The following is a 12,898-nucleotide window of genomic DNA, read 5'->3' on the forward strand; positions in this document are numbered from 1 at the left end:
GTCGTGTCCACAGTGTAGCTTGCCCTACCTAGCTGTTACCAGCTGACTGTGTTCTGAAGACATCACAGCAGAATTGAGTATTAAGGAGGATAAGGCAAGTGGGCAAATACATTTTGGGGAGAGTTTGTGCCATTCATAAGAGCTGACATGAAGTAATTGTGGAAGAAATGGACTATCAGGGTGAATGACACCATATAAAGCTGGTGCGCAGTAAAGGTGAATCTGACCCAATGGCTGTTACTTGGTATCACTGAGGTAGGGAAATGCAGAGAGTAAAGGCGGTAGCTATCTTTGTGTTCTCCCCATAGAAATTCCTGGGTCTCAGGGCTTGAGTCAGATTCATCACGCTTTGTTTTGTATTTAATACCCTTTAACATGTTTGCACAAAGAAACCTAACATAGATTATTATTAAATGTTTATATTTAAAACAGATGTGCTTATTGTGATGTGGGGGAGGAGAAGAGGAGCAAAATCACTGTAGCAGAAATTACTTACAGCAAACATGAAATGAAGAAGCCAGAGGCTCAAAATACGAACTAAAATAGCTGCCTGGATGTAGTAGCTGCAGAGATCAGCATTAGTCACTGCCTGATAGTCACCAGCGAGAGCTACTCTGACCACCAGCTCAGAGTAGACAGAGCTGAGAGGATGTGTATGTGACAGGACTCTGCCAAAGGAAATCACTTGAACAATATAATTGACCTTGGCCTAATTAATTTCTTATTCTCAAACTTTGGGTGTATATATGTGTCTCTGTATGTGGTAATGGTGGGAGGAGGAAAACATCAACAAATCAATGGAGTTAGGACACCGGTTAGAGCTGAGTCAAACATTGTGTGGCTAGATATTGTGAGCACTTCCAAATACAGGCAGTCTCCGACTTAAACGGATCCGACTTATGTCGGATCCGCAATTACGAACGGGGCTTTTCTTGCCCCGGAGCTCACGGGCGGCGAGTCGCCACCTGTGTCCTCCGGGGTGAGAAAAGCTTCTCCCGGTCTCCCTGGTCTGCTCCTCGTTTGCCCCGGAGCAAAGCCGCCCAGGCAGCGGGACTCCCGCCACCTGGGCGGCTTTGCTCCTGTCCCCCTGGTCTGCTGGGGGTGTTCAGCAGACCAGGGACACCCGAGCAAAGCCGCCGCCTGGGCGGCTTTGCTCCCGGGCAAACGAGCAAAGCCGCCCAGGCGGCGGCTTTGCTTTGGTGTCCCTGGTCTGCTGGGGGGGTCCAGCGGCTTTGCTGGACCCCCCAGCAGACCAGGGGGACAGGAGCAAAGCCGCGGAGCACGCCCGCAGCGGGACAGCCCGGGCGCGCTTGGGCTGTCCCGCTGCAGGCGTGCTCCGCGGCTTTGCTCCTGTCCCCCTGGTCTGCTGGGGGGGGGGGTGGGGGGTGTGCAGCTAGTGCCCCCCCCCCCCCCCAGCAGACCAGGCTTTTCTTGCCTACCCCTGGGGTAGAGCAGCTGGAGGCTGCCGGGTTGGTCCCGCAGCGCCGCTCCGGACCAACCCGGCAGCACCCCAGCTGCTCTGCCCCAGGCGTCCCCAAGTCAGCCGCTGCTGAAACTGACCAGCGGCTGACTACAGGAAGCCCAAGGCAGAGTTGCTCTGCCCCAGGCTTCCTGGAATCAGCCGCTGATCAGTTTCAGAAGCAGCTGACTTGGGGACGCCTGGGTTTCTTAAGTTGAATCTGTATGTAAGTCAGAACTGGCATCCAGATTCAGCTGCGGTTGAAACTGATCAGTTTCAGCAGCGGCTGAATCTGGACCCAGTTCCGACTTACATACAGATTCAACTTAAGAACAAACCTACAGTCCCTATCTTGTATGTAACCCGGGGACTGCCTGTAACAGTAAAATACTTCAATACTGCTGCTATTGCTGATCCTGCACTCCCTCACCTCTGTCCTCAAAAAGTACTGATTGTCTAAGGTAGGGTGTTCAAAGCTACTTGAAAATAAGCCCTCTTTAAGATGTCTCAGAGTGGATACTCAGAAATGGAGACACCCAAAATATCAAGTCATTTTTTGGAAATTTGGACCTGTATCTATTTAGACTTGAAGTTTAATGGTTCTTTAGCCATTTTTCCTTTGTCCTATATTTGCACAGTATTTTGTGCCTCATGTTAGTAAGGGATGAGTGTGTGTGAGAGAGAGATCGTGATTTAATATGTATATAAGGCAAAAACAGAGCAGCAGGCAAATATATAAAATAAAACTGCCGCACTGAGTATAGCAAAGAGCTTTTGCTTATTACAACTTTTAATTTATTTACAGTAAAGCTGGGTGAATTTTCTGAATGAAAAGTTTTTTTTAAATATTTCCTTTTTCCAAAATGAAATTTTTCTTAAAAGCTGTTGATATTTTCAGAAGTTTTGTTTCTCTGTGGAGTCTTTATTAGATTTGTTTCTAACAAAATGTTTTGTTAATTGAAAAAACTGTTTTTCACTATATTAGTATTTAATTAAAAAATAGATATTGAAACCAGATACTGAAAATTTTAATTTAAACATCAAATGAATGATTTCATGAACATTTTTGAAAAATGAAAACTTCTATTTTGAACTCACAAAATGGAACAACTTTGAAAGAGAAACATTTTTGATGATTTTTTTTGAGCAATTCAAGTTCAGGGTCACTTTGAGAATCATCTGCCACGTTAGAAAGTTACTGTTTATTCCCAGAAACATAGGCAGGACACATAATATGGTTAGAGTTGATGATGCATTCCAGAGAATGGGAAAGAGGAAAAAAGGCGATACTGATATGCATGAATAGAAATTGTGGCTAGGCTGGAGCATTCCACGTATGGATGGAGTCCCATCTTGTCAGGCTTATGATCTACTGCAGGCATGTCCAAAGTCCGGCCCGCGGGCCAATTGTGGCCCGTGTTCTGGTTTAATACGGCCCCACAGGTAATTTGGCAATATCTATCTTTTATGGCCCCCAACGAATCCATATGTATTGAGATGGATACATTGTAAAATCTCAGTTAATGTCATTCGGTCTAAATCAGTTATAAATATATTTGGACACAACATGTATACTTGGTGTTATGTTCCTGTTCATATTTTTTGAACTTAAAAGTTGACAGACAACCTTTATTACCAATAATATGTAATGTACTTTACAATGTTCCTGACATATATTTCAGCTTCCTGGATTTTTTTTTCATCTGGCCTTCAGATACGAAAGGCAGAGTGATTTAACACCTGTTTAGATTTGTCAACCATGTGACGAAATGAAAAGTATGCCGTTTGCAATAAACTTTGCATAAAATAGTTAATTTGCATTTAATTTTAATGGTTCAAAGAATGTCAGGCAAAATTGTCGGCCCTCACGCATGTTCACTTCATCAAATCTGGCCCTCTTTGAAAAAAGTTTGGACACCCCTGATCTACTGGGACAGTAGAAAGCAGGTCTACTTGATATAGAACATGAATTGCAATTCCCTGGGTCGTTAGGGGAGTTAGGACTCCAGCTGCATCCTGGGGCATATAATCCAGCCATTGTATTCACGTGCAGTTTTGTCCACTGTGTCTTGCATTGTTTGTGGGTGATACAGTCCTCCAGGGAGCCCATAAAAACAATCAAGGCCCAAACTAGAATTCTTATAAGGCAATGCACCCATAATATGGAAATGCAGTTTCAAGTCTGGGTACAAAACAAAATCTTCCAACCTTATTGAAATGAAGTGTTTTGAAAAATTCCATTGAAAATGTTTTTGAAATCAATGCATTCCTTCAAAACATTTCAATTTTGATGAAACAACACTTCCTGATGGAAAATTGTTCTGTTGAAAATTGTCCAGCTAGCTATAGTTTTGAGCTTTATGTTATCCCAAGGTATGCTGTACTTCAAATGGCAGAATACATGCAAACATGGATCCCTATGATCAACCCAAACTATGAATTATGTCCAAGGAGCTGGAAGTGTTAATGTCTGCTGCATATCTACCTGCTTTAGCTTGATGCTGAAGGCAAATATGCAATCAACTATGCAAATATCATAGGGAAGGAGAACTGTTACTCGCAATTAAACTAATTACTCTGGTTTATTTACTTGAACAAGGCCAGTTTGAGCATATTAATTGGGCATTTATTTAAGAAAATTTTATCATTCTTTTCTTTTCATGTGAATCGCTTGTTCCCCAGGTTCCTCGTGTCCATGTAGTTCTCAGTTCTCTTGTTCATTTTATATCAGTGTTGTTCAGCCTGCTGGCCTCTGATCTACAAATTGTGGCCCCTCTATGTGATTTCGTTAAGAAGCAAATATGTATTTGATTGCAATTTGAAAACGTGCTCCCTAAGCCTTAACCCCCTGTATTAAAGGGGAAGTGTTTAAATCACCACTGTTGCTGGAAGGCATTACCTCCCACCATTCCCATGCTGACCTAGAAAGAGTTCTAGTGTAAGCTCTGAACTGGGGCCAACCTTCCTCAAGGGATTTATGGGTGGTTTCCTCTCCTTTCATGCCGCCTGAGCAGAACAAGACAGACAATCTGTACCAAAGTATTGATTGCGACCCCTGGACCTTTGTCCACCTCATGGAACGTGACATCACTGTATCACAAATCAGTGTTTCAGAATGCAGGCATCTCACATGAGAGAGAACAGATACCACGGGAAGAATGAGCACTGGGGGGGGGGGACACATAAACAGATTTGTCCAATAGCCTTCCTTTGCACATGTTATTCTTGTGGGGGCCACAATTATGATGCTAGTTAAAGGGGTGAATATGGCACTTGTTTTCCTCTGCGGTGATACCATGTTACAGTTTGCATCCTGAATTGTCTCCAAGCAACACAAACTGTCGACACAGAGTCAGAAAATAAAGGGATGATGCATGGAAGATGTGTGAGAGTGGGTAAATGGAGGTTGTTTGGAGTGTTAGTGGGGGGTTAGGTTCCATCTTGATATGGTGGCATTGAAGAGTCCATCATCTACCATCTCTGAGGAGCTCTGATCCTGAAAATGAAGTGAGTAGATAGTCCAAGCACTGAACACTTTCAGTTATTTTTGCCCTGGATACTTCTTTATGTATATCTTAAAGTTATTTTCTGAGTCCTTTGGCTTCCTATTTGTCCTTTGGGTGCTTATACAGTCTTTCTACTTCTCTCTCCTTTACCCAACAGATTAAGCCACTCCTCCACGAGATACTGTTACTGTGACCAGCCCCAAGGTAATTCTTCCTGCTTAACTATATGCTCTGATGGGCCTAGGTACAAACATTCCCACTAAGTGGCAAGCTAAATAGATTTGGGGTGGAGCAGCCTTTACAGTGAATTAACTCCTCCCTTGCTTGAACTAGTGTGGGCTGTGTCTATCATAGGCAGCAATGTAGCAAGATTATGAAGAAAGTCAGGGAGATTAGTATGATCATAAAAAATGGGTTGAGGTCTGACAGGAATGGTAAAGGCGGGTACAGCTACACAGCAGCATTATTTCTGAATAACTCATGTTATTGCAAAATAACATAGTGCACTTCTACACTACAAGCCTTTATTTAAAAATAATGTCGAGCTGAAGGACTTCTTACTCCAACTTATGGTAGCCCTTATTTTACAAGGGGTAAGGAAAGTCGAAGGAAGAATGTTCTTCTTTCAACTTCCTGCTGTGTAGACAGCGCCGGAAGCAGAATTAAGCTATTTCGACTTCAGCTCCGCAATTGATGTAGCTGAAGTTGCATAGCTTATGCTGACTTTAGCCCTGCTGTGTAAACATACCCAGAGGTGCTTAGGGTGCTGAGGAACACCCAGAACCAGAAAGCCTTTAAGAAAATGCTGTCCTTGTAGGATTTCTGGCCAGCTTTCTTATTTGCTGACACCTGATGTGAAGCTGAACTCGTCCGATAAAATCCGTCTTCTGTCTGCCACCTCCTTTTCTGTTTTTCTTTTAATTCTCTCTCCCCAGTAGAGCTGATATTGAAAGGAATCATTACATCACAGTGATTTGTGTATTTCATCTTACTCAAGAGACGCTACTTGCTACAGTGAACTTCAATAAAGCTGCATCTCTTCTCATTATCCACTTCACATTTTCTCTCACTCTCTCTTACTAAGTCCAGTTAATCATTTCTTTCTCTTCCCAATGTATGTTTCTATTTTCTTCATCTTTTAGCCATGTCCATAATTTTTCTGTCTTATGCTATTTATTCCTTTTATCAAACTCAGTGCAACTCACCATTTAAATGGTCCTAATCACTTTCTCCTTTTATTGGTTTTTCCTCATGTTCACTGCTTCATTTCATTGCCTCTTGAGGCCACTTTTCCCCAAAGATGTCTTCTTTCTCCCATTTCATCTGCATCTTTCTACTGGTTGTGAATGCGACTGCTAATTGTTTAGGGGAGGCTGTTCCTGCTTTCACATGGGATTCTAGAAAAGCTTTTCCTTCAGAACCTTAAGCCCTGTTTATGATAGTTGGTTGAAATTTTTAAAATGTATGAAAATTGCACAGCTACCCAAGTTCTGCCTTTTTGCAAAGTTAAGAATGGACTCATTTTAATTGTTACAACATTTTTGGCAGTATTTTTAAATCACATTTTCATTGGAAACATTAGAAAAAGTATCCAAATAAAAAAATCACAATTTTTTGGAAAAAAAACAAAAGCTAATTTTTTCAAAAAATGTTATTTTTAAAATAAGACATTTTTACAGAAAAAGCCCTTTTTGTTTAAAAAAAAAAACAACCCTCCCTGCATTCAGGACAGTTTTAATAGTTCAAGGAAAATTGAGGGTATTAGTATGAAAATATTCCCATGTGCTTTTGACAACAGATGGTTGCAGCGTGATTTGGGATTTCCCATTTTTCTGAGAAACTTCTAACGTGTTGTACCAACTCCTCCAGACAAGGGATACTGTGATGCTTATAGCCTGTTTGTAGCACTGTCCCTGCCAGTCTGTAGAGTACAAGAGGGCTTCTGTAACTTTGCAGTAGCAATCAGTGACATCAGATTAAATATTTGTGTGAGGTAATGAAAAATATTGTGCATTATGTCAGACAATTCCTGTTTGTTGCATTTCATCAAGGAGGCACTGTCGGCACCTAATTGCCAGCCTTTCTTGCAAGCAGATATATTATGCCCTCAGGTTCAAACTTTGCTTCAGCAGCTTGGAAAAACTTCCCAAGTTGGTCCTGTGCTGCCATGGGCATTATTAAAGTGCCAGGCACACTCTCTGCATCAAGCCTCTGTGGGGTTTCAGTTTGTAGTAGAAGCACTGAAGATTCCTAACATATGTAAAAATAAATCACCTGATGAGACCTTGGTAATTAAATAGATTTCCAGTGCATGCCATTTTGTTTTGCGATATGTACTTCTAAACTACAGTACATCATACAGATAGTACGGAGAGACCCCTCTCTCAAGTGTAAACTTCTTGTATTGTTTGTTATTTATTCTTATCTTTTGGAGTGGGAAACATAAGAATTTACAGTACAGTAATAGAAATGAAACCATTAGGGTTCTTTAATAGGATTGAGTCTATGGAAATACTTATAACAAGCTGTATAATTGAATAGAGAGTGATTCCCTTGCTGTAGAGGTTTGATGACTCCTAGAAAATTCTATAATAGAAATATAGGGTGGCTCCAGAAAATCAGGTCACTCTTTGTATTTTTCAATTTAAAAAATGCTTAAGGGCTGGATACAGTGCTCACTGAAGACCGTATTTTGCATCTTTACAGGTGAAAGGCCCCAAATGAGAGAAGCTCCTGTGAAAGCTGCCAGATTGTTAGTTCAGAGAAGGAAATTCTCTGTATATCTGGAGGGCAGACTGTGTCCTGAAAGCCATGGTATTAGTGTTCTCCATATATTACATGCCCCACTACTAATGTACCTCAGTCTTGAACTGTAAGGACTACAGAGAGGTAATTCAACCTCTATGCCCATTTGTTCCTTGGCTACTCTGCTGAAAATGCCACAAGGTATTGGGTACCCATTAGTGCCACCTGTCTTGTTGGTATTTATGTTAGTGACTCCACTCCACCAATGACTGGACTTAAAATATTAGGTCACTGATTCATTGATAGATCAAACATTTTCTCCCTTGGAATATGTTGATTATTCATTAAAAAAATCCCCCAATTCCAAAAAACATTGCCTGATAACTTCAAAAGCTAAAAATATCAGTTTTTAGATAAAAAAGTAAAAAATCGTCAAGGAGACAGACACTTTCCATGAAATTGTTTATGCAGTCCAAACCCCAGTTTTGTACTGAAACAGTTTTGTTATAATCTTTATCAAAAAATTATTTACCCAACTCAGTTTTTTGAGAAAGTAATATCGGATAAGATTTGTATTTGGACCTGTAAATGAAGCAGAATAATACATCTGTTTTCCATATCACATCCTTTATAGATACTGTATCCCAAAACTTTCACAGAGACTATGATCTCAGTTGTCTGCTTCAGCAGAGGAGTGCAATTGGTGTAACTCAGGAGAGGGAATGCCAAGTTGGGTCTTAAGATAATTGGGGATGTTGGTTTTTTTTGGTGTGGTGGCTGAACTGAAAAATCAGAAAAAAAATCATTTAATCTAGACTCAAAAAAATATTTTTTTGTTTTTTCTTGGTGAAAACAAAATGAAATTTTTTGGTTGAAAGAAATATTTTGTTTGACCTGAAATGAAAAAGCATTTTTACTCTCTATAAATCTGACTACCTTTTGAAATGCATTGTCAGTTTGAAACAAAAAGTCACAACATTTCATTGTGAAAATATCAAAATGAAACATTTTCACTTAAAAAATTCCCTCCTCCCATTTTTCCTAGCTGAAGCATTCAATTCAGGCCACATTTCTGAATAGTTTCAGTGAACCTGAAGCTGCAGTTTTCAGCAAATAAATAATTTGACCTCAAATTTTCATATGGCTCTGTTAGTAATATAAATGTGGTTGCATTTTAAAGATGACTTAGTAGCTGGAACTTGTAGTCACTTCATCCTTGGCAGTAAATGCATGTACAGCAGTACAAAATGCAGGAAGGCTGGGTGAAAGAGAAAATGGTTCTTGCCTGAAAATCTTTGCAGAAGCTTTGGTTGGAACATCAGGCCTGCAAAATCAGATCAGTCCTAGCTTCTGTCAGTGATTCAACTGGGTGGCTAGGAAGTGACATTTCACCAATGAGCAAATATACATGTATTCATATTTGTATTTGAATTTTGCATCCCAAGTCTAGATCTGAGCATCACTTAGAATGCATAGTTGGTCAGTGTAGTCCAGGGGAAAACACATTTTGTTTGTGATTTGTCCATTCATGGGCATGTTAGTTGAACCCTTTTTATACATGGAGATTAATCTATGGAGAAGGAAAAGTGAAAGTATGACCAGGGAGCTCTAATGATGATTAATTCACTTTTCATCTACATATGCTTCATCAAAGGATCCTAAAGCACTTTGAAAATATCAGTTACGTCAAAAATACTCTTGAACTTTGACCAAACAGTTAAGTAGCATTAACCTCTTTTTATAGATGGGTAAAGAGAGACAAAGGATAAGGGGTTTGCTCAATATTGCATTACAAGTCTGTAACAGATTGGAGATTAGAATCAAGGAATCCTTATTCTGTGTCCTACTTTAATCATTACTCTATAATTTCTCCCAAGTTTCTCTCATTCCCGTATTATCTGTAGTGCTACATCTAGACTGCAGGCTTCTTTTGGAAGAAGCTTTTCTGGAAAAGATCTTCCGAAAAACACTTCTTCCGAAAGAGCGCATCCATACTGCTAAAGTGTATCGAAAAAGCGATCTGCTTTTTCAAAAGATAGCGTCCGCATTGAATGGATGCTATCTCGCATTTAAATTGTGATTACTATGAATGGTGTGGCCCCTAGGGAACCTGTGCATTTTACTCTTTCCTCTTTTTCCAAAAGAACTTCCTCTTCCCTGACCACACACACCTTTTTCCGAAAGAGCTGTTTCGGAAAAAGGCTTCTTTCTCATAGAAGGAGGATTACCAATGCTGGAAAAACTCCTCTGTTCTTTCAATTTTTTCTGAAAGATCATGATTGCAGTGTGGACGTAATTGAAGGTTTTTTTTTGAAAAACTGCTGTTTTTCTGAAAAAAAACCTCTGTAGTGTAAACATATCCTGAGACACAAGCTGGGTGAGGTAACATCATTCATTTTACCAACTGCTGTTTGTGAGAGAGACAAGTTTTGAGCCAGAAATGGCTCTTCTGTAAGTCTCCTTTACCAACAGAAGTCGAGTCAATAAAAGATGTTATCTCTTACCCAACTTGTATTTCTCAGCGATATGGCTAAACCTACACTACATACACATGTACACAACATAGTAAAACAAAGTGCTGCATTGGGAATGCAGTGGTTTTGGGATGAAAATGGCCATTAAGGAATTTCAGTTATAAAGAAGATTTCAAAGGCTTTGTCTTCTGTGCAGGTAGAGGAAAACTCCATTATAATACTTGATTGGTGTTTTTCTCTCAAGCAGTCTGACATACCTTTCCCTGTGTACCTTTCTCAAAGCTGAACATAGTCCTTTTTCTTTCAGAATGCAGCAGCAACAACAGCGCCGAATGTTCACAGTTGCCCTCTTGGCATTCATTTTTGTTCTGGCAGCCATGGGTACTACCGAGGCTGGCAAAAAAGAGAAACCAGGTAAGGTAAAATATAATCAGTTATGCAGGAGATATGGGATGGAGGACGGTAGAGCGAGCCTAGGATCAGATTTTTCACTACTCAGGTCAATGACAGTTTTGCTATTGACTTCAGTGAGTTTATGATCAAGCTGTTTATTTCCAAATCCCAGATCCTCAAAGGTATGTAGGCATTTAATGCCTACTGAAATAATTTTGGAATTCAATAGGAATTAGATGTCTAAATATTTGATGATTTAGGCCTAAATATCTTTATTAGGCAGTGGTTCTCAAAGTGAGTTTGCGGATAACTAGTGGTCTGCGGATGCCTTACAGGTGGACCGTAGCTTGAGCTCAACACCCCCCCCCCCTTAGTTCCCTCGGAGAGGGGAACCTGTGCTGGTGCTCCAGCCTATCTTCCTCCCCCCGTGAGGTGGAGTGCCAGTGTTGGCTTTCTGCTGGGGGGGGGGGGGGGGCGGGGAGAAAGTTTCGAACTTTGTGTGCGATCCAGCTTGCAGGGAAGAAGTCACTCCATGCATTGCTGATCCCTTCCCGCAGCTGGGGGAATGGCAGCGCACAGATGCGCTGTCCAGAGGCTCTCCCCACTGTTCCCATTGGCCGGAATCCAATCAGTGGGAGCAGTGGGGAGGCCCATGTTACATGGTGTCTAGGAGCAATAGTGGACACAAAGGCAGGTAAGTGCCCCCCCTTCCTCTCATGCCCAGACACTGCACCCCACCCCCTCACACACATCCCCACTGAGATCCTTCACCCTCACAGAGATTCCCACACCCCCAGTCCTCTCCTCCCCCCTGACCAGTTATCTACCCCTCAGCCCACTCCCCTTTGCTCTGGCCAGTCTGCTCCTGTCCCCTGCCCCCTAGCCCGACACCCTACTCCCAGCCTGCTCCTGCACCCTACTTCCCCCCAGGCCTTTCACTGTCACCCCCTCCTGCACCCCAACTTCTGCCCAGATCCTGCACCCTCATCGTTGTCCCTCACAGTGAACCCCTCATTTTTGTTCCCACCCTTGAGCCTAAGGAGGATCCACAAAATCCACTAACTGTGGAACCCCAGAAAAGTAAATCTGGTCTATGGGAAGCCCTGAGCCTCAGTCCTCCCTGTCCCCCACCTCCATGGGAGTGAGGTGTTTAAATTGGGGCCCACATCAGCAAGGGTTGGGAGATTTTGGAGGGTTTTTTTTTTTTGGCTTCTCACTTGTGTGGTCCCCAACTGATTCTTCTGTAGGTCAGTCGCCTCTGACCAAGAAAATATTCCCCACCCCTCCCATAAATAAAGACAACGTTGAAACATAAATTAATATTTTTGCGTTGGACATAAATTAATATTTTTCTTTATTTAAAATGACATTTGGTAAACTAACAAGAGGAAGTCAAAGCCCTTAATCTGTTTGATAATTTCAGTTAATATTTCCTTTCTTACTGGTTAACTTAAACTGATCTTCCTAGCTGCAGCATTAGCAAGATGGCTCTGGCATAATTATATAATTTAATGGTGAGTTTCTCTTAACAGTTAGTGATCTGCGGAAAGGTTTGCATTGAGCAGGGGGGGGGGGGGGTCACGGGCCAAAAAGTTTGAGAATCACTGTTATTAGGGACGCAACATTGTACTCAACTAAACAATTAACCAATAAGCAGGTGTTTATTGGTTGACATTATCAACTATACGCAACACTTTCCATCTCTCCCCCCCCCCAGTAAATTTTTGAGCTGGCACGTGGCCAGGCTGGCTTAGTCCCCGTTTGTGCCGGGACACGGCATCAACCCCTTGCTCCAGCTCTTACTACCTGTAGTGCAGAGCTGCAGTATGGGGTTATGCCGTGTCCTGGCACGAGCTGTGACTGACCAGCCTGCCTGTGTGCCGGCTCCTAGTGCTTATACTATAGAGCTGCAGTGGGAGTTGATGCTGGTCCTGGCCCTAAGTACACAGGCAGGCTGGCTCAGTCCTGGCTCACCCCACTGCAAGTGCTTATAATGCAGAGGCGCAGCAGGTGTAGTTGCTGAAACTGGCAGGAGCAGTGCCAACCCGTTATCGACTAATCGTATAGTTGACAAAATTTTTGTCAACTACATGATTAATGAAGTACTTGTTTCTTAAGATCCCTAGTCTTTATTGTATTTATCAGTATGTTTCATATACTGTTTTTCCTACTGTATTTTACTTTTGGGATGCATAAAGTTGTCCCCCCCCCTCCATTTTTCCTCCTCAACTGATTAAAAGAAAACTAATTTGGTACATGCAAGAGGGTTTCTTGAGTACTATTTGCTTCTTCTCCATTGGGTAGGGGTGACGTTCCATCCC

The 12,898-nt window shown here is 41.8% G+C and overlaps 1 protein-coding gene across 5 annotated transcripts in view; it reads left to right on the forward strand.

Moving 5' to 3' along the window:
* Window positions 1–12,898, forward strand: part of PTN (pleiotrophin) — a 104,505-nt gene that overhangs the window by 67,336 nt on the left and 24,271 nt on the right. For 4 of the 5 annotated variants that reach the window (XM_075940134.2, XM_089782076.1, XM_075940138.2 and 1 more), the window contains exons 2-3: window positions 5,123–5,169; window positions 10,492–10,598. In XM_075940134.2, the coding sequence (XP_075796249.1) occupies window positions 10,493–10,598 (106 nt within the window). In that variant the 5' untranslated portion in view covers window positions 5,123–5,169; window position 10,492. The remainder of the gene's footprint in view (window positions 1–5,122; window positions 5,170–10,491; window positions 10,599–12,898) is intronic. The other variant, XM_075940124.2, reaches the window with a different exon arrangement.

The sequence above is a fragment of the Pelodiscus sinensis genome, chromosome 1 (genome assembly GCF_052426305.1).
Source record: "Pelodiscus sinensis isolate ZL-2025 chromosome 1, ASM5242630v1, whole genome shotgun sequence".
NCBI classification, from domain to species: domain Eukaryota; kingdom Metazoa; phylum Chordata; order Testudines; family Trionychidae; genus Pelodiscus; species Pelodiscus sinensis.